Source organism: Parus major, chromosome 1A (assembly GCF_001522545.3).
Source record: "Parus major isolate Abel chromosome 1A, Parus_major1.1, whole genome shotgun sequence".
Classification (NCBI taxonomy): Eukaryota; Metazoa; Chordata; class Aves; order Passeriformes; family Paridae; genus Parus; species Parus major.
The window spans coordinates 37,709,518-37,730,901 of NC_031773.1; the positions used below are offsets into that span (position 1 = coordinate 37,709,518).

The window sequence follows — 21,384 nt, forward strand, 5'->3', positions numbered from 1 at the left end:
GAGGAAGCATGGGCATTATTCCAAATGTCATGTCTTTTTCCTGGGGTGAAGGCAATCAGCTGAGGAGGAAAAAAAAGAGGAAGGTGACATGACACATCTGGGTAGCCAGCTGGCAGCTCCATCGTGCTTCAGCAGTGCTGGGAGCTTCCATGAGCAGTGGCTGATCTTTAGCAAGGGCAGGTTTCTAGGCACCTCATATTTTCAAAGCCTAGTTTTTAGAAATACTGTTAAAAAACCCCCTCAGTTCTGCTCTTTCCTTTGCAAAGGCTACAATTTGTATGAGGAAAGAGAAATTCAGAATGCACCAAACAGGTTCAGCACTCTGGGCAGCCTTGCAAAGTGTATGCAGAAAACAGGTGTTGATCTCCCTTTCCTTTCCCTCATGGATAGGGCCAAGCATCCTCTGGATTAGCCTGCTGATACACAGCCAATACACATGGCCTGTTAGGGCTTAAGAGTGCTTAGCTGCTATGTAAAATACCCTGAGTACTTAGCCCATAAAATCAAGGGGAGTTGTGTTTGCACATTTGAGGGCAGAAATTAGGCACCATTTCACTTGATTTTCAAGAAGTGTCTCTGTAAGACATTGCTTCTACCAAAGGTAAAGTTACCTTTGTTGTGAAATAGTAGCTAAAGGATTTTTTCTTCATAATTCATTAGGTTCTCAGAAATTTGTATTTCTCTCAAGCCTAAAGAAAATATTAAAGTATTATGTTCAGGAGGTTATTTATTATCAGGAGGAGGATTTAAGGTGAAAACTGTTAGACTCATTTCCCAGAATACAAAGAGAAGAAACTTCATGAGCCACAAAAATTACATAAAAGAAATCCTAAATACTTTTGACAAGTTCTGAGGATTTGATTGTTGTGCTAAAGCAGAAATACCTAATTATTCTGACTATCCCGTGAATAAGGCGAGGATCTTATCTATTTATTTCAGTTCATTACAAAGACAAATGTAAGGCTATTATTTTCAAGATTCTTTAACTCATTTGCAAATTTCAAACAAACAAAAAAAAAAAGGCAGTGTTCTGTACTGAGAGTGGCTATAGTTAACTCTGTGAAAATATTGTGGATTTTTAGTACAGCCCAGTTGTCACAGATAAACTATTTAGCTTTCTATCTTGCACTCATCACATTACTTTATTCCTCACAGGAATTGCCTTACTCTCGCATAAAGTAGTGTGATGGCACCTTTGTTGTTGTGGCACCACTTTGTTCCCTCACACCTGCACTTAACCCAAGTTTCAATATTACATTTATGAGGAGAATAAGATTGGCTGAACTTAGGTTTTCTAAGAGAAAAATAATCGTGGAGGGCCAGTGTTAGATGGAAGATGAATGACAGTGAGATCACTGACCTCATTTTGGATCTCACACAGTTACACAATGCAGTGCTTTTTTGGTAAACTGCCAAGTCCCCTAATGACAGGATATACTGAGGTACAAAGGAAAATCCCAGATATTTGAGTGTCCCATGAAGGCTGGGACATAGAAGTGTGGGGCGGAGGGTTATGCTTCCCTTTTCAGCACCTTCATTCCCAATCCCTGCTGATACCCAGTTGCTTGGTACTATTAAAGAAATATTTCTGTGTGATGAAAAGTAATGAGATTTCATGTCTTGTTATGTGTTCTTTCTTCTGGAAAGCTTTGCCCAGGATAACTTGTTTTTCTATGTTTGTTATATTTCCTCAAAAATAAATGTTTCAAAATAATTGTGGACTAATATACCTGTTTAAAATTCTTTAAAAATAACCTAGACGATTAAAAATTTAATAACTGAAGCACACATTTAATTTTTGCTGGGAAAGGGAAAAAAAGAGCTAATCCTAACCAAACTGGCAAGCATGAATTTCTGTTAGAAAACTGGAGTATTCAGTCTTATTTTTTGAGGATTATGCTAAATGATGGGCTATCCAGACCTATCTTCAAACTAACACACTTAACTGCTGCCTTAGCATCAGGACACAGATGGATGGGAAAGATGACCCTGACCTCCATAAGACCCACATTCCTGTGCAAGGATAGAAGCATGATAATCAGGAAATGATGGTTATTAGTTACAGAAAATGCATTATTGTGAAAACCAGGAGAAAAGTGCTTATGAGAGGAAGTGATTGGATTATGGGGGAATGAGAGAATAAGACTAGGTCATTTCTCCAGAGTAAATTGCTGTGATTTATAAGAGAAAGGGGGTAGTGATATCATGGGTTCATATTGACCAGATTCATTTCACAAACAAACCTAAATCAGAATGCAGTGGTTATCCATTGAATCAAACACAGTTTTAAAAAAGATGTTTTTTGTAAGTCATAAGACATGTCAGATACCTTTAATTTTGTGGTTTTCTCCCCAATTATACCTGTTATTTCAGAAACTATTCCTACATTTTGTTATGATCTGGTTAATGTCTGATATTTTACTTTTCATAATGAAAATAAACCACGTATTAATGCTTAGATGCACTTTAGATAAGTAACTTAAATATAGCATACTCAATCAGAATTTTCTTGCAAATATCTACAAATAGATCAAGTATAAACTGCATATGGAAATTAACCATATAAGCAACTGCAGACTGGATGATTTGTAGATTAGATTATGCTTTAAAATTATTTTATACCTTCTAATGCATAACTTCAGAGTCGATTAGTTCTGTAAACAAATTGTCTTTGGAAACTTGGTTGGTTTGAAAACTAAGGCTCAAGAAGCCATATATAAGAATATATAGTTTTATACTGTTTTCCAGAAAATTTCATTTTGCAATAAAGCCAATAAATATCATTGCCATAGTTACTGGAATAATTGTTTACACTGAAAGACACTGCTTGGTAACAAGCCTGATGTGCATTACTTGAAAAATAAAATTTGTGTTTATTCTAATTTGCAGGGAACTTGCTTACCCTTGTATTTTGTTTTTCTGTTGTAGCTCCCCACTTGACAGCCAGCCTTCCCTGAGCACTCTTCTCCTTTACCACCCCTCATGTGCACTCACAGTTCATTCAGTTATGCTCTTCATTCAGTTGTTCCATGCTATTCAATATTTTTGGGGACTGCTTCCAATGGTTGAATTTGATCCTGCCTATAAAGTCTTGTATAGTCCTGCTAATCCCAGCACAGGAATCTAATTCCTGTATCCAACACCCTAAACTCATCATAGCACCTTTCCTAATCCCAAATATTTCTGTTTTATTCTGCAACGATGGTGCCAAATTTTCACCTCCATAGTGCAAAATTTTATTATTTTCCTCATTAATCTTCCTCATAACTGCAACAGCTACATACTTCTTTCCATGTTCTTTTCCTTTTCCTGCCTTGTGTTCTTCCTGAAGAGCTAAGTAGCCTTCTATACCCTCCAATTTTTCCTCATTTAGCCCTCTTGTCTAATGATTGATAGTGGCAAACTACATATTCATATGTTAATCATGTTTGAGAAAAGAGACTGCATCTTCTAATTAGCATAGGTATCATCGCTTCAGTAATTTTTTATAATATGCTGTTAACTCATATGTGTATTTTTGTGGTAGACTGAAAAGAAGGCACCATGAAGTAAAGTTCTAGAAATATGTACAAATATGTTGTTGTTTTTTAACAGGCTGCTCAGTGACACTACAGCTGTCTTCTTTTTGTAGTAGATCCGAAAACAAGGCACCCTGGAGCCAAGTTCTGTAATTATCTACAAATCTCTTGTCATTCTATTCCAAATTTTATTTTCCTGAAGTTTAAATGGCTATTATGAAAAAATAATACCATTTACTGAGAACTGCTGAGATGTTACTATAATCTCATTCATTTCTCATTCATTACTAAGAAATAACTAGGTTAATTCACATATCACCTCAACAAATTATATGTTCCAACAAATGGAAATTTTAGGGAAATCTAATTTCTCAATGTGAACATTCTTGCCGTCTTTCAGTTCTTACCACTTCTTTTGTTTGGGTTTTCTGTAGTTTCTCAACATGTTAAGAATAAATTGAAAGGAAATGTAGAAAATTATTTCTGCTTGTACCTTCTGATACTGCTGGAAATTTTTTCTAGCATGCAAAATATGATGTTTTTTCACAATTTTTTTGTTTTTTAAATGATTAATTTGACATACACAAATGTATTATGCTTGTCTATTTGTATAGATATTTGTATATATTTTGCTTGTGTTGTGTGAAATACTTTAAAAGAACTTGTAATTAAATAAACCTATAATCTCAATATAAGATGAAGTCATAGTCCATACTCTAGAAAAATTGTAGTGGTTACACTGGAAGATGTATTTCTAAAGTTATTTAAGCTGTGTTTAATCTTAACTGTGTGACAAAGTTTTATTTTCAAATCTCTACTGGCCATAGAAATTATACTGGGTTATTTTTTGTGCACTTCCTTGGCCATGCTTCACATGCATATTTTTTCCTACAGCTCCAGATGGTCCTCCAGAAAATGTGACTGTTTTAGCTACATCTCCTCACAGCGTTAATGTCAGCTGGAGTGAACCTGCCATCATTACGGGACCGACGAGCTACCTCATAGATGTTACCTCAGTAAGGCAGCTCTGCTTTACTCTTATTGGTTATACAGATGCTTGGAGATATCAATAGCACAGCAGATGTTCTGATAGAAATTGCAGGACAGACATAACTGGACTGAAAACCAGTAAATTATATAATATATAACAATATATAACAAATATAATTGTGTCTATTTCAACATAAATTCCATGTAAGAATTAATTGTAAATTTATAAATTTATTAATGGGAGATAAGTTAATTGCTTCATATTAAAAGACATGTGCTAATAAGAGGACTTGGAGGAAAAAAATGTGTATGTATAAAGGTGTATGGGAAAACAGTAGTTGAGCTTCGTGGAAGTCGACCTCTTTTTAACCACAATGACTTTTTCGTCCTCAGAAGAATGAAAGGTTCATCACAGTGATTTTACAAACCAAAGTAGAGAGCCTAGCAAAAAGAAATGACTTGTACAAAGTTACACGGCACCAGAGGGCAGCTTTAAAGTCTTTAAAGTCAAACTAGATTTCCCTCTTTGCACTTGGTGCTCTGTCCATCAGATTAGCTGTATTTTGGTAGCACAGTAATAACACTTCTCTCTCCTTGATCTTTATAACCAAAAAAAGCTGACATAAGACAAAAACTCCAGTGGCTTTTCTCTTTTCATCCTCTACTGCACTTACAAAACTCCTTAAAATCGCCATTAATAAACCCCATTTCCTGCCCTGCAGCAAGATAGGCATCTTTCTAAAGTCAAGCACATGAGAAGTAGGATATAGGTTCCATGTTCTGCCAGAAATTATACAGACAGGGCTATAATAAGAAATTATAGGAAGCAGTTTATGAGACATTGCCTAGGAAAAGTTGCTGTTTTCAGTTTCAAAAATTTTGCATCAATCTGTTAGATAGTAGGAAAAAAAAAATTTAAATCTTCAAAATATTTAAGGCCTTTAAACAGAAAGTTTTCTGAGAATAGAGTATGACAATGTGTGCATATTTAATTTCTGAATCTGTCATAAGAATTACAGATCTGCTAACATATTAATGGTGAGATATTTCTGCAATCAAAATATCTAAGGAGATCACTAAAAAATACCAAATATTTTTAAGCTACTCAGAAAAGTTACAAGGGAGACTAATGTGTAGTGTTGTAATTTTCTCTTATTCTAAGTTCATTGTACAGCATGTAGAGTGAAATTTGCTAAGCTCTGAACATGCTTACTGCAGCAATAGGATGGCAGGATGAAGGATGTATGACAAGGGGAAGACTGTATGACTGTATGACAAGGGTGATTGCTTGGTCCAATGGGTATGTCACCTAAAACTACTCATCAAGTTTTATTTCCTCTCTAATAAAATTAGAGAAGACTTCTTCCTTGTGAAATTGCTATACTTTTTGACTAAACAGCATTTTAGTGCGTCAGCAGGAAAAGTTTCATGGTTTTTATAAAACTTAAAAATTCAGTTTTCAAAGCTTGATTTTTTTTGGGTTTAATATTGTATCAACTTGTACTGAAACAATTTCCTCTCTGTCTGATAATTCCAAAATTATGAATTATATAATCTCAATTTACACTCTGAAAATATTATCAATACTTTATCAATAGGAGTTATAATAAAATTCCTGAAGGAAGTCGATCTATGGAATGTTCCAGGTGAACTTGCCAGCATTTGAAAGAAGCTCAAAAAACTTTAAATCTTCAGTTTGGAGGACCAGTTTTGTTTTTACAAAGTGAGGTTTTGGGGTATATATCAGGTAGCCAGTTAATGTTTATGGATTCCTTGTAATTAGATGTTGTCTGTCTAATGATCAGTAACTACAGGTGCCAGTTCTGTAGAACTTTAGTACACAAACCTATTCCTTCTTAAAGACCAATAAAGCTGTCACAATCTTTTTCAGTGAAATTTTTAGTATATATTTTATTGTCCCAGTGGGAAATTTTTTATGAAGACTCCAAATTCCACAAACTTCCAGTATGTATAACTTTACTCACTTTTATTCTCAACTGACTATCTTTAAATGTATTTAAATATCTATAAAAATAGCATCATAGAACAGAATAATTCAGATTTTCCTCTGTTATATACTAAAAGTTAATCATTAGTATTCATAACTGAATGTCTTGGGATTCTGCTTAAATTACAAGGATGTGCCTTGCATTTTTAAGGATCAGAAAAGCTAAAAACTACTCCACTGTTTTTCCTCCAAGTCATGCTTTACTGTCTACTATAATTAGAAGTACTTCCGAATAAAATATTCCTGGAAATGGCTAAGGAAAATGGAACTTAGCCATTAAACTTCATGAAGAATAGAAATACATTCAATGATGTAGTGCTGTGTTTTTACTTTAGGTGTTGAATAAATATTTATATGCCAGATTTTTGATAGTCAGAAAGAAGAAAATATTTCAGCTCTTGATGGCCATCCCAGGAAATGAATGCCTGTTTAATTCATCAGAAAGTTTAGTTCAGGTTAATTCTCAGTGGGGATACATGCCTATCTGTCAAATAAATGGTATGCTTGAGCTATTCTAATGTTTTATCAGCTGCATTTAATACAGATTTTGTTCAGTGGGAAAACTACTGTACAGCTACCTAATTCTCTTTCCAAATTACACAGAAGAAACAATAATAAAAACATGATTAACTGAAGCAGTGGGAATATACATAAATAAAATTTTGTAAATGATACTTGATGAAACACTGGAAAAGCACCCATTTTTCCCTTTTTCTTCTTTTTGAAGCTACCGTTAGAAGTTATAAATTTGATATAAAATCCAACACTGAAGATTTTTCTGCAGGGATACAGATTACTTGAGATGTAAGGATAAGAGTTATCCACAATGTAATCCAACCCCTCGCCTGCTCTAACACAGAAACAAGTGTACCTAAAGTATTTCTCAAAAATTATTTGTTATCTTTTTCATATAATATCCAGTGCTGAAAATTGCTCAGCAACCCAGAATAGATTATTTTAGTTTATAACTAAATTAATAGTCATGGGTTTAGTTCCATTTTTAGGTATATCATTGCAGATTGTGTAATTTTTAATTGTAGTTGTTTTCTGTGTAAGTAAAATTTCTTTTTTAATTTTTGTGAACACTGTAAACAGTGGGTTATCTTCAATTTATAAACACCCTTTTTCATATTTTAAAGTTATTACTAGATCTCCTATAATCCTCCCGTTTTTTAGACTGAACCTTCAATCTTTCCAGCTTTTCTAGTGGGAGAATTATTCCTTCCCAACTCTCTCATAAAAAAGAGCTTCTGTTCTTCCATCCAAAGAAGAACTGAACTTTCTGCTGTTGTATCAACATTTATATTGCTGCCCAGCTCTCTAATTGTATTCTAAACAATCTTCTGCTATATAACTGCTCATCTTCTGGATCTTTTGCCTATATATTTTTTTAATTTGTTTGATGCCTATTTCAGGTCACTATAATTGCCCTGGCCCAGTGTCTCCAAGCAGGTTCAGGTTTGCCTTGAGCCCATTCCCTTGAATACATACTTCATGTAGTGCCAGAAAGGAAACACATGGGTTGGATGGGAGTGTATTCCCAGCACAGCTCTGTACTCTTGGTATCCAGACACTTCTTGTGAACCCTTCTATATAACTAGATAGGAAAGTGGAAGAATAAAAGTTAGATAAGATGTTTAAATAATAATTTCCTGCTTTTGCTGTTTCAAGCCTTGTAACAAAATATTTTTATTTTACTATTTTTTTACAGGTGGATAATGACAACTATAAAGCTCAGTTTTTGAAGACAAATGAGGAGGATAAAGTCTTAGCAATTTCTGATTTAAAAGCATTTACAAGGTATTCAGTAGTGATCATTGCCTTCACAGGGGATGTTAATGCTGCACTCCTAGAAGGCAAGGCTAGTTCCCCAGTAATTGTCTCCACTTTTGAAGCAGGTTGGTAATTTTTTTCTACTTTATACAGATCAAAATTCACAGTGTTTCTTTAATTTGATAAATATATGAGGAATTTGACCACAAGGTGGGCTTTTAATACAGATTTTTCCTCAAGCAATATTTTTTCTTTAATATTTAAAAAGGTGTCAGACAACAAAAAAGGGATGTTTATAAATACTAAGATTTACCTTTAGTTATGCTGGGATCCTACCTCATTCCATGTAAAATTTGGGTATGTGGAACACAGCCAACTAGATTACTTCTATGGCCAATGAAGGGAGAGGTTCTATGTATACATTAGCATGTATATATGAGACACCTGCCTTGGTGTCTTAACCCATGGGATGACCCATGTGGGATGACCCATGTGGAGGTATCTGTTAAGAGACTACTGAAAACTCAATACAACATCCTTGGTTTTGGTGCAAAAATTTAAAAATAAAAAATTAAGTGAAGTGAATCTTGCCATTTAGAAATGGTATCTGTGCAGACTTGAGGACATTATCTGTGTATTCTCAGCGGAAGGAAGTGGCTAGTGGAGGCCCATAGGAAATTCTGCTTGAGTCAGCTGTTCCAGAGACTCTAAACAATCTGGAACATGAACTAGATATCAATGTGACAAAAGTATATGATGCTGCTAAGTTAGTCAGAAAAATAAAACTGAGAGATGAGATGTTACAGAAAAGTAGATTGCATTTGCATTTGCTTAGAAAACTATAAATAGTACAAAAATATAAATATGTACATGGGGAGGATACAGTCCTAACTTTACATACATAGATCATGGTTATGCTCTGTCTACTGTCTTTGCTGGTTTTGAATTGTTTTCCATTGTTTAAACAAACAAACAAACAAGCAAAATACTAAAAATATTTCCTCAAGAGGTATTAAAGTTCTGCTTCATTCAAACTAATTATCACCAGTTTATAAAGCATAATTATCTCTAGTGAGGTCTTCTGTGAAACAACTTTTTTAGTTACACACTCAGGTTAATGTCAGACTTAAATGTACTACACACTGACTTTATTTATAATTTTTCTTTCCTTTGATGTATGAAAATCTAAGGTCCCTATTGATATGATACTATATATTTTTATATATATATATATATGTATATGTATCTCCAATACTTTAAATAAATTGAATTCTAAGGAATTCATTACCTATTTCTATCCCTGGAAGATGATATGCTCTTTTGCTGTGGAAAAAGATTAAACTATGTGGTAGCTGGATCTATTCTGAGACAGCATCCTGTAGTACCTTTTCTGGTAGCCCTTTTCCTTATGTAAATATGAGATACATTAGGAGGTGCAGTAACTTTAGAGAGGAACAGTTATTTTTTTCCATCTCATCTTGTTTCATCTGGTTTGTACAGCTTAGCTTACAGCTTAGTTAGGACCAGTTGACACAGATTTACTCCAGAGAAGCATCAGTAAGCATTCTTTGGCTGGTATAAAAACCCTGGGAAACAGGATGACTGCACCTAAATCCATGGCTGAGGGAATGTGTTTGCCTTCCGTCATTTGATTTCACTATTTAGAGGTCACGCTACATACTTGTCTGCTCAGGTAGAGCAATAAATATTTAGCTGCCTGGAAAGAATGTTACAGCCTTTTCTTTCAGAAAGGGACATTGGAAAAATGATTTATATCTTCTCTGTCTTGAGAATAAGCTACTGGAATCAGTGTTTGACAAGAAAATGCCTCCAGGAAAAATGCATGTTGTACTTGTGTCTGGGCATCAGCTAGTTGAAAAATTTTTCCTGAAGATTTAGTTGTGATAAGCAGAGACCTTTAGGAGCGCGGTAGCTTGTTTATATGTTGGGAGGAGCTTGCTGCCAACAGGGGAATACTCTGCTTTTCTCAGAAAGGAATACTCACTGACTTGCTTCTTGCTTGTCAGCCTCTGCAAGGATTTGTGTACCCCAGATGTGTTTCGAGGTAGAATGATGCTTTCAGGCTTTTTTAGTAGAAAATCAGAAAAAAAAATTCTGAGTAGAGACTACTGAGTATTGTCTAATCATTATTTGAAAAGTTTATAACATTCAGTACCATCAATAAGAAAAGGATTTCAGTATATATTTGATTTTTTTATTGTGTTTATCAATATTTTCATATGCAAGAACTATTTAAGGATTTTTAATAAAACCCAGAAAAAAATCAATGAAATAATAGTGATATACAAAACATATAATTTTAATTTTTCAGGTTTTACTCTAATAGTAATAGTACTGAACTGATTAAGTGGGTCATTGAAATATTTATTTCAGTGCCTGAAGACCCACCTAACAACATAACTTTCCAGAAGATACCAGATGAAGTAACAAAATTCCAAGTAACATTTGTGCCACCATCTGAACCAAATGGAAACATTCAGGTGTATCAAGCTATGGTTTACAATGAAGATGACCCTGCTGCCATCCAGATCCACAACCTTAGTGTCATTGAAAAAAAAGATCAGTCAGTCACTGCCATGATAGAAGGACTAAAAGGAGGACATACCTATAATGTCAGCGTAAGAACTCTTACATTTTTGGGGGGTGTGGGGGTATTTTTTTTCTTTGATGTAAGTGTAAGATTAGTTTGAAACTTTGCTGAATATGAAGATTTTCATGCCAAGAATGTTAGCTGGGATGCAAAGAGAGGCAAGCCTGAGGAGCCAGGGGAACAATGAACAGGATAGAGTGAGTGGGAGCAGGATGTGTCACTAGCCTGGGTGATCAGTTCATGTGCTCAGCAAAACAATTTGTGACACATAGACAAGCATAAGACTAAATTTCTCTCTTAATTCCAGTACTGGAATTGCTCACTAGACATGAAAGGCCCAGTTCTGTAAGGAGAGCTTGCCAGAAATATGTGCATGAAGTACTTTAAAATAGTCAGAGACTGGGACATGAGAGGAGGAAAGATCATTCTTTAAGTGAGCTTGCTTACTCCTTTTTTAAGAGCTACACTATAAGCAGTGAATTGTTACCATACTTAGGATTTCAAAGCTAAAAAGTAAATTCTAGCCTTGTGTGACTGACAAAAGGTATTTCAGCATTCATTGTTACTACAGATATATCCCAAATTGGCCAATATGAAGCTATTAAAATACTCATTAAAACAAATGTTTGTTTTTTTAAGGTGTATGCAATTAATGGTGCTGGTGCAGGGCCAAAAATTCAATTGAAAATAACCATGGATATCAAAGGTATGTCCCATAAAGTATACTGTTACTGAAATCTCTATAAATTCTGAAGAAATTATGTTCCACCTGTGAGTACACAGCTGTGTGCCTTGAGCTATTATTTAGAGGCTGCATAATGTAGGAACGGGAATATATAATTGATCCTCTTGAACTGTAGTGTTCAGTTTTGCTGATCATTTGCTATTTCTATCATAATCATACTGTAAAGCACATGCAGACTCACTGAAATAATCATATCAAGTTCAATATTTTAGTTACCGTCAGCAAACAGCTTAGAATATGGCACAGAAATAGCAGTATCACAGTTGTTGGAATAAAAAAATACATTGATTGATATTAATTACAAAATTAAAACTCACTCATTTTACTGTTTTTTTTTTTAATTAGAAATTGTATACATAGGCATTTATCACAATATAGTTTTCAGAGGCTTAAGACAGTAAGTAGAACATTAAGTCATCCCTGAAAATATGCTGGAGATTTTTTTTCACATAACTCATCAATATGCCTGAACAATATACCTGCAGTGAAAATATTGTAAAACAGAACTCTGTGGTATTTCTTTGCTTAAAAACAGAACCTCCAAGGCCCAAGAAGAAACCAGCACCAGTTTATGATACCAATGGAGCATTACTCGTCACAGCTACAACAATTACAATCAGAATGCCAATATGTTATTACAGCGATGATCACGGCCCTATCAAGAAGATACAAGTTCTTGTTGCAGAAGCTGGAGGTAGAATTTAATTAGTTCCCTTGAAAACTGTTTTCACATTCAGGCTGTCTTTTTCATTTGTTTTCTTGGGTTTAAGAAATTTAATTTCAGAAGACAGACAACAAAGTCACTTCTGCTGTGGCAACAGCACTAAGGGCACCCAATACCTGTGGGCTGGGTACTGGATTCTGGGAATGCTTTCTGGTGAAGTGTCTTCCATGCTGTTTGAAGCCACCAATATTATTTAGTCCCTAATTCTATCACTATAGTTCTTTATTTTCTGTTTCCTTGGGAAACACCCCAATATTTGACATTTGTGAGTATAAATAAGGATGAAGCTTTTGGGGTTTGGCAAGGTTATTTTTCTGTTGCTATTAGTGTTGCCTGTAAAATAATGCAGCCATGTGCAGTTGATATTTCCATTTCATTACGGGGGCAGAGATAATTCCCTTCTGTAGACTGTGGGTAAGAATGTTTATTCCCTTGTATGGGCTGATGAACATTTACTCACATGAACAGTGCTGTGAAACCTTTTAAGTAATTGTTTACCAATGTGAGTGGGAGTTTTATGACAGGACATTGTATGGTCAGGCTCACTTTACCTAAGAAGGACAAACTCCAGGTATTTAAATACCTTAGATTTTACTTTGTTTCAAAGTATAGAAATAAAGTGTGCACATTGAGTGAACTCACCTTAAGTGCCTCACTTTTTTCTGAATTTTGCATTTTAACACTAATCCTAATGCCACTTACTTCATAGCTATTGCTGTGAAGATTCTCTCAAACTGGAAGAAAAACAAATTCCATGCTAGCAACATTGTGAAGATTTTTTCTCATGAGCTGCTGGGTACCATCCACATGTGGAAATCTAGTAATTTAATTTATGAAACAATCCTGACTGTATTCAGACCAAAGAGTTTTTATTGGCTTTGCTAACTAGCCATGCTCAGTTTCAAAGCTGAGTGTCTTCTGCAAGTAATACAATCTATAGGCAGAACTGCTGTGTGAAATTGCCCCTCAGATTTTCTAGACATGATTTAATTGGCTTACTCAGAGTTAGCAAAACATGGATAGTGTGGATGGTAAGGAAATTTGGGTTTAGGTGCAAATGCAGTTATAGATTTAATTGTGTAAATTGCACCAGTAGCATGCTAAGATTTTATAAAATAACTTCCCATGTAACTTCTTTAATTTCAGTCTGGTTAGAATGTAAATTTAATCTATTATTTCTTTTTTTGACAATAGCTCAGCATGATGGGAATGTTACCAAGTGGTATGATGCCTACTTCAACAGACCAAGGCCATATTTTACAAATGAAGGCTTTCCAAACCCACCATGCATAGAAGGAAAAGAAGATCGGAGTGGGAAAGAAGAGATATATGTCATAGGTGCTGATACTACATGTCTGATACCAGGCAGTCAAGACAAAATATGTAATGGCCCACTGAAACCAAGAAAGCAGTACCTGTAAGTACATTTGTCTCCATGTTTGTCCAAGAGACAGACTTAAGTGCAACATAGATTTATGTAAACACTCAAATACTTAATAATAATAATATAAAAGTAATAACATATAGTTAAATTAGAAGAGGAGGAGACTGAACTGATCATCATATGGACCTAATTTTAACTTTTTTGGCAGAGCATAGATATGGGAGAAAAATTTTTAACAAAATTTTTCAGCAAAAGAAGATGCTAATTGAGTTATTAAATGAAATAAATCCAAATTCAAGATAAGTAATTCACAGTGGGGTTTTTTTATACGTTTAAGATTTTGACACTGAGTTCTTGATATCTGTCATAATGTCACTTTTGTAGGTTATTAATGATTTTAAATATATTATACTAAACTTAAATATATTATTTTAGTTTGTAAATGAAACCATATTTAAGAAAAGGCACTTAAACTTTATTTCATTAGTTTTCCTGGTTTTCTTTCACAGATTTAAATTCAGAGCCACCAACATTAAGGGGCAGTTTACAGATTCTGACTATTCTGACCCTGTCAAAACATTGGGTAAGAAGACTCTAATTTACTGAAGTATTTCTCTATTTCTAAAGAGTCTACACAATTCCATGTTTCTTTTTAGTCAAGTGGTTTCCATGAAATCAATAATCCCTGTGTTTGTTGGATGTAGCTTAACTAGAATGACTGAAGAAATATATCCATTGCCTTATATGTCCTTTTGATGTTGTCAAGAGATTCTATGTGAGCCTGGACTGTTAAATGAAGAGGCAGTATTGATAAAGATTTTTTGCAGAGATTCAAGTATACCAATAAAAATGTTGCCAGGATAGTTCACATTGTTTGGCAAACAATAGCCAGTAGCTATTCTGTTTGTGTTGTTTCCTTCTGTAGTGGATGTAGAACTAGTATTGGATACTCTTGGCTGCGTGACAAATTGGCTGGGTGGCCGTGCCCAAAGAATGGTGGTTAAATGGAGCTCCATCCAGCTGGCAGCTGGTCCCTAGTGGAGTTCCCCAGGGCTCAGTATTTGGCCAGTCCTCTTTAATGTCCCTGTTGATGACCTGACTGAGGGGATCAAGGTTACCTTCAGTCAGTTTGCAGGTAACACCAGGTTCAGCAGGAGTGTTGATCTGCTGGAGTCAGGAATGCCCTGCAGAGGGATCTGGACAGGCTGGATCAATGGACCGAGGCCAACTGGATGAGGTTCAACAAGGCCAAGTGCTGGGTCCTGCACTTGGGTCACAACAACCCCATGCAGTGCTACAGGCTGGGGACACAGTGCCTGGAAACTGCCCAAGGGATAAAGGAGCTGGGGGTGCTGGTGACAGTGGCTGAACATGAGCCAGCAGTGCCCAGGGGGCCCAGAAGGGCATCATCCTGGCCTGGGTCAGCAATGGTGTGGCCAGCAGGAGCAGGGCAGGGATTGTCCCCTTGTATTTGGCACTGGTGAGGCCACACCTTGAGTCCTGTCTGGTTCTGGTCCCATGGCTGCAAGAAAGACATTGACGGGCTGGAGCGTGTCAGGGAAAGGCAATGGAACTGATGAGGGGTCTGGAGCACAAGTCCTGTGAGGAGCAGCTGAGGGAGCTGGGGTCATTTAGTCTGGAGAAAAGGAAGCTCAGGAGAGATCTTACATCTCTCTACCTGAAGAGAGGTTGTGGCAAGATAGGTGTCAGTCTCTTCTCCCAGGTAACAACCAATAGGACAAGAGGAAATGTGGTGACAGGAGATGTTTAGATCAGATATCAGGAAAAATTTCTTCACAGAAAAAGTGTTAAGCATTAGAAAGGGCTGCCCAGGAAAGTGGTAGTCACTATCCCTGGAGGTATTTAAATGATGTGTAGATGTGGCACTTAGGGACAGGATTTAGTGGTGGCCTTGGCAGTGCTGGGTAAGCAGCAGGACTTGATGATTTTAAAGGTCTTTTCTAACCTAAATGATTCTATGATTATATTCCAGTGAGCTTAATGGCAGGTCATCTGAGGGCATGACCCTTTAGCCCTTTCATCCTTCAGATACAGACAAAGCTCCATATGAATTAATAAATTATTATTGTCTAATAGAATCCATCTGGTTCTAATAACTAGCCAATAAGCCAGGAGTTATTTGGTCTGAAATCAAACATAATTCCTTTGTGGCCATGTTGATATACCCCCAAAATTGGGAATGATATCTTCTATAGCAGATTGCAATAAGATCTGTAAGTTATTTTAATATATTTATAAGTCAAAAACTTACATAGCTAAGCTTTAGCCCTGACTTTCTGAAAATATATATCAAGACAACTGGATGAGTACCCAGAAGAATTTTAGTGGGCACATATTTTTCATTTGGCATTCATCTCCTGTGATATGAGCTCCCTTATTCATCTAATCCATTTTAGGAATTTGTTACATGATCTGATACTGAAGACCCTGAAATGCTAATTCACTACCTGAATATTCTGAAAGGATCTGGTGCTATTTCTCCAGCCCAGAATGCTTTGGACAGTGCAACATAAAATTTGTTTTTATATGTCCTGAGCTTAAAACTTTTAAGCAACTGAAGGAAATATATTTCCCAGTAAGGGAAAGATAAAGTGTCCAATCAGGGAAAAAAATTTACTGGAAATGAGTCCAACTGTATCCAGTCCTGTGGGCAATTTTGTCCCTTCTAACAGAAAAATCTGCAATACTTAATGGCAGGCAGATAGTGTAATTCATTGCCTTATGTATTGTTACTGAAAACTGGTAACATTTTCCACCTTTTACACAATAAATAAGCAAGATGTGTTTGTATGCTGAATAAAATATAATAGGGATAAAACCAAAACAGGGATAAATTCCTCAGCTATCCATGTCTCCTCATACCCATCCAATGCCTTCTGTGCTAAACTTTAACATAAAACACTGCTTTTTAAGGCCAGGCTACAACATACTTTTGTCTGATCTTAGCTTCTAAATTTCAGAGCTTCTAAATTTCAGAGTAATTCCATTTTACATGGAATAGCTAATCCAAAGCTCTTTGCATGCTTTCTTTAAAGTGCTGGGAAATTATCAAATTGATATGTCACAAGTGATGCAGGTACTGCAGTTGAATGGTCCTGAAGATAGAGCACTCTCTTGAGAGGAACCTTGCCCAAGAGTTTCCTTATAGAACATGCTTGGTTATAGGAACATCCAGCTTGCTCTAGAAATATATCTCAGAAAACATGCCAAAAAATCAGTTTTTATAAACCTTTGCAACCTAATTACTTCTACTGCACTCATAATATCAGTTGCTCTTCAAGAGAAATTTATGCTGCCTGAAATCCAAATTGCAATTTGATTTTAAATCAGTTAGCTTCTTTAGTAATAATCTCTGAAATTTGTGGGTTTCCAACATTATACTTTCATTTTATTAGCTAAAACCTTAATTTGAATTCTGGCAGAGGTATTCATAAAAGTTAATAAACCCCTACATTATTCAGGTTTCTAAATCTACTGATATAAAAGGCCTTTGATCTGGGAAATCAGTAAGTTAACCTTTTGGTGCAATTTAATACTACATGTTTGAAGTAGAAAAAATATGGAAAACTTTGAGAAAGCATTTTGTGAGTCATGTCAGATACTCTTGTAAATAACAGGAATTTGTTTTAGGGAGGAACACTGAAGTAGAAGTTATGGGAATATACAGCTGCTGTAGTTTTTTTAATTATAGTTAAGGATACGTTTTAATAGGTGCTCCCACCCAATCATACTTGGTGTACCACAACCTTCCTCTCGAGCTGGAGAGGTGGAGTTTCTTCCTCACAATCCATGAGGAATTGTGAGGAAGAAACTTCATCACTTCAAAGTTAATGTCCATGCTACAATGAAAGGTCAGCATTTTTCCATGGGATAATTAAGATGCAGTGATAAATACTGTTTAAACTTGTGATACATTAAGGCAGCTTGTAACCTTTTTGTAAACTCTGATGGCTAGTTTGGTAAATCACTGTTCGGTCGTCCTGTGTAAATGTACCTTTTCCATGTTAAATGTAAAGCTGATGAGACAGGAAAAAATAGAAATAGGGTTTCCTAACACTGTCTTTTGCATAGAAACTGACCTTATGGTATTTTATTATTGCAGCTTGTTATCATCTTGTATTGAGTGCAGCAGTTCAGAATTGCACATCATGATATTCTTTGTTTTGTTTCCTTTCCCATGCCCATGATTATCTCTACAGACATGTCTGCTGAGATATGTTCAGTCCTCCTGTTTCAAAGAAGCATGAGAAAAATGTGGTGTTTTTAATTCTTGGTTGGCATTCTAACAGCACTGTTTTTTTTAATAACATCTGCATTTCTTGCATTAATGTTAGTTGAACATTTTAACATAGACTTCACTGTTCAGTGCAAAATAGAACTTTTGTAGAGGTTTTTTTTTAATATTCTTCTGTTCTTTCACATTGCTAATACTTATTTCCTATCACAGTGAAAAGTGAGTGGCAGCACTTTTTCATTCATTTTCTCATTTAAATTTTTTGTATGTACTTGCTTCTCTATTCTATTATCTTTACCTGAGATTAAATATTTTCTTACATTGTAATGTCTGGTGTTGCATTTAAAATTTTGCTAATGCAGTGGAAAGATTATTTCAGGTGTTTTTCAAACTATACTGAATTCTGTCATCTGTCACTTCATACAGGCCTGATATTGATTATTCATGTTGGTGTCAGCCTACAATAATCTCACACTTCTGATAAATTTCTACCTAGCCTATTGTTACCTGTGCTGTGTATTATTGTAGCTGATTATTCCTGCCTACATATAGAACCATAAATTTGTTCTTACAAAAGTTCATCCAACTGAAGTTCTAAGGTGACTTCTTCAGATAAATCAGGATCATTTTGAATTTTAATTGCATATTCTTATGTACATCAGTTCAGACCATCTGCAATATACTCTCAAATCCAAAAATTGCAATGCCAAGACTATGGCATTTCCCAATGTGTCCTTGGGAGGACGTTGTGCCTTCCTTGGGAAATAGTTTCATATGGCAGGAAGCAGTACATTTTCTCCCTCTCCTTGAGGCTAAATTCTCCAGGAGCTAAAATTTTACAGTTAGCAAGTGGAGGTGAATGTCAACAGAAGGGAACAATACCAGCAGTAGTATTCCCTCGCTTTTCTTATTTTCACTGTTGCCTAAGAGAAAAAGAGGATGGGTTTTGTTTTAGGTACATGTTTACATGAAGGGTGGGAAACTAAATGAGTCCCAGAAATTTAGAATTAAAGAAGTTCAAAAAGACACCTAGAAACTATAAATCTAAATAGTTTATCAGTGTCTGAATGAGCTTTCATTCTCACCTGGAAGGACTGATTAGAATACCAACACCTTTACCTTTCTATCATATTGGCCTTTATGATTACTTTTGACCTACTGGTGGTTATTCCTAACAATATCACCAATTCTCACATAAACCAGGAGCATGGCTTAATGGTCAGTGAGGCAGATTAATCCAGGAAGTTCAGTTCTTTCAGCACCCTTAGTATAACTCCAAAAATAACGTGTTTTATTTTGCAAGTGGAATCTGCAAGTCTCATTGCTTTGGAGTTGTGCTCTTCCTTTTCCACTTGAGGAGCTGGAGCAGTCCTGCACAGGGACTGAAGCAGGAGCTGAACTCAGTTCAGCCTGATGTTACTGCAGTGTAGACCTTAATCTGTTTAGCAGGTAAAACTGAAAAACACCAGGTGACACCTGCACATATAGCTGTATTAAAATTATGTATTGGATAGATCAGCAATGCTTAGGAACTCTTACATAAACTGTTTCTGGTTTTGTTATACTTCTCTTTCTGAAGCAGCTCTTCAACATAAAATGGGTGCAGTTATACAGAGACTAAAAGGGTCTGTCTTTCATTATTCCCTAATTTCATACCGTCAGAAATTTAAAGGTTCTGAAGAATCTATGATGTATTAACTTACCACTTTCTGTTGCAGGTGAAGGAGTGACTGGAAGATCTGTAGAAGTTGTCCTTGCTGTTACTTTGTGCATAATTTCAGTTGTTCTTTTGGTGGCTGCAGTATATGCTTTTGCAAGGTGAGATTTGTGTATCCTAGACATAGCATGTTTGAAAACACTCAAAAATGGTTTAAAGAAGAGTTGAAACAATCTTATAAGTGGAACTAATCTGTACTTTCAAAATGTCTTGATTTCTGTTTGGGTTTTTATTTGTCTTTCTGTAGAACTTTAGGGAGAGAATCATAAAGAATTCAGTATAGTGAGGGTAACCCCCATAGAAGAAGAAAGTCTAACTTCTCCAGAGTGTAAATCAGAGTGGTAGCCTTTCTTAACCTTTCAGAGCCACTTCTGTATTGACAGATCAGAGTGCCAGCTGGTTGTAGTGATCCTGATGGCTAATACTATCTCCAGCTGGGTATGAAGTAAATACTCAATTCTATCTTCTGTCTTCCTAATAAATTTATCAGTTAAATACACAAATTGAGTTTAAATTCAAATAGTGAACAAAATGTCCATGTAAAGAATCAGGCTGTGTATTGCACACTTGATGTTAGTTTGCTCATTCATCAGTTCTGTTCTTACTCAGCTGGATTATTCAGGCATTACCAAAGAGTTTTTGTTGGAAAACTAAAAGAGTACAGCATGTAGATACTTTCTTCTGAATTTCAGACAACACAAATTCAGTATTTGACTAAATTACACTGTTAAAAGGGAGACAAGAATAAAGGCCAAGGAAGGATTCCTGGCAACCATTTTTCAGTTTCAGCCTGTCAAATCAAAGTATTGACATATGTGTCCTTTTATGTTTTGCATGTGTGTTTTTCACTATTGCTTTCCATTAGAATTCGGCAAAAACAAAAAGAGGGAGGCACATACTCCCCACGAGACGCTGAAATTATTGACACTAAATTCAAACTGGATCAGCTGATCACAGTGGCAGACCTGGAGCTGAAGGATGAGAGATTTACACGGTAAGCGTACTCCTTAGGCAAAACAGTAGCCCAAAGGGTCTGTAGCCATGACCCCGTTCTGACCTTTGCTTGTTTGGAAGTGTTTGTGCTGTTCTTATTTACACAGGTCACTGAGATCCTTTTTCAAAGAATGACCTCCATCCTCAAGACACTTCTCACTGGCTTTTAGAAAATCACTTAATCTTAAGCTCTTTTTACAACAAGATAAAAAAACAAGTGCAAATCACTGCTTAATTGTGTTATCCAAAGAAGGGCTACATATTTTAAACATGCAGAATTCCTGGTTTTTTAAGGTTTTTTATATATTTTTTTAATGGCCTGATTTTTTGTGTAGGCTGCAAATTTACACTAGCTTTCTGAAAAAGCCAGGCTCCTAGAAGTCCCTGTCAACTAATTCAAGAACAAATCAACTAGCTCAAGAACAAATCTGTCATTGTTTAATTGACATTTTTAAAGCATTTTTCTTTTTTTAAAAAAGGGATTGGCATAACATCTGGGTTTCTGTGGAGCTCAGCACACTGGCTGTCCTAACATCAGCTCATTTAAGGTGCATGCAGCAATTCATAATTTGTATCTGACAAGAAATCTTGTGACAGATTTCTATGAGGAGAACTGCTTTTTGACTGCCAGAAATATTGGTACTATTCAATAAATAAATATAATGG

The 21,384-nt window shown here is 35.6% G+C and overlaps 1 protein-coding gene across 3 annotated transcripts in view; it reads left to right on the forward strand.

Annotated features, from left to right (window-relative positions):
• Positions 1-21,384, forward strand: part of PTPRQ (protein tyrosine phosphatase receptor type Q) — a 122,692-nt gene that overhangs the window by 75,435 nt on the left and 25,873 nt on the right. For all 3 annotated transcript variants that reach the window (XM_015628111.2, XM_015628112.2, XM_015628114.1), the window contains 9 exons: positions 4,413-4,534; positions 8,228-8,414; positions 10,684-10,928; positions 11,540-11,606; positions 12,181-12,339; positions 13,564-13,786; positions 14,263-14,336; positions 19,727-19,826; positions 20,591-20,719. In XM_015628111.2, the coding sequence (XP_015483597.1) occupies positions 4,413-4,534; positions 8,228-8,414; positions 10,684-10,928; positions 11,540-11,606; positions 12,181-12,339; positions 13,564-13,786; positions 14,263-14,336; positions 19,727-19,826; positions 20,591-20,719 (1,306 nt within the window). The remainder of the gene's footprint in view (positions 1-4,412; positions 4,535-8,227; positions 8,415-10,683; positions 10,929-11,539; positions 11,607-12,180; positions 12,340-13,563; positions 13,787-14,262; positions 14,337-19,726; positions 19,827-20,590; positions 20,720-21,384) is intronic.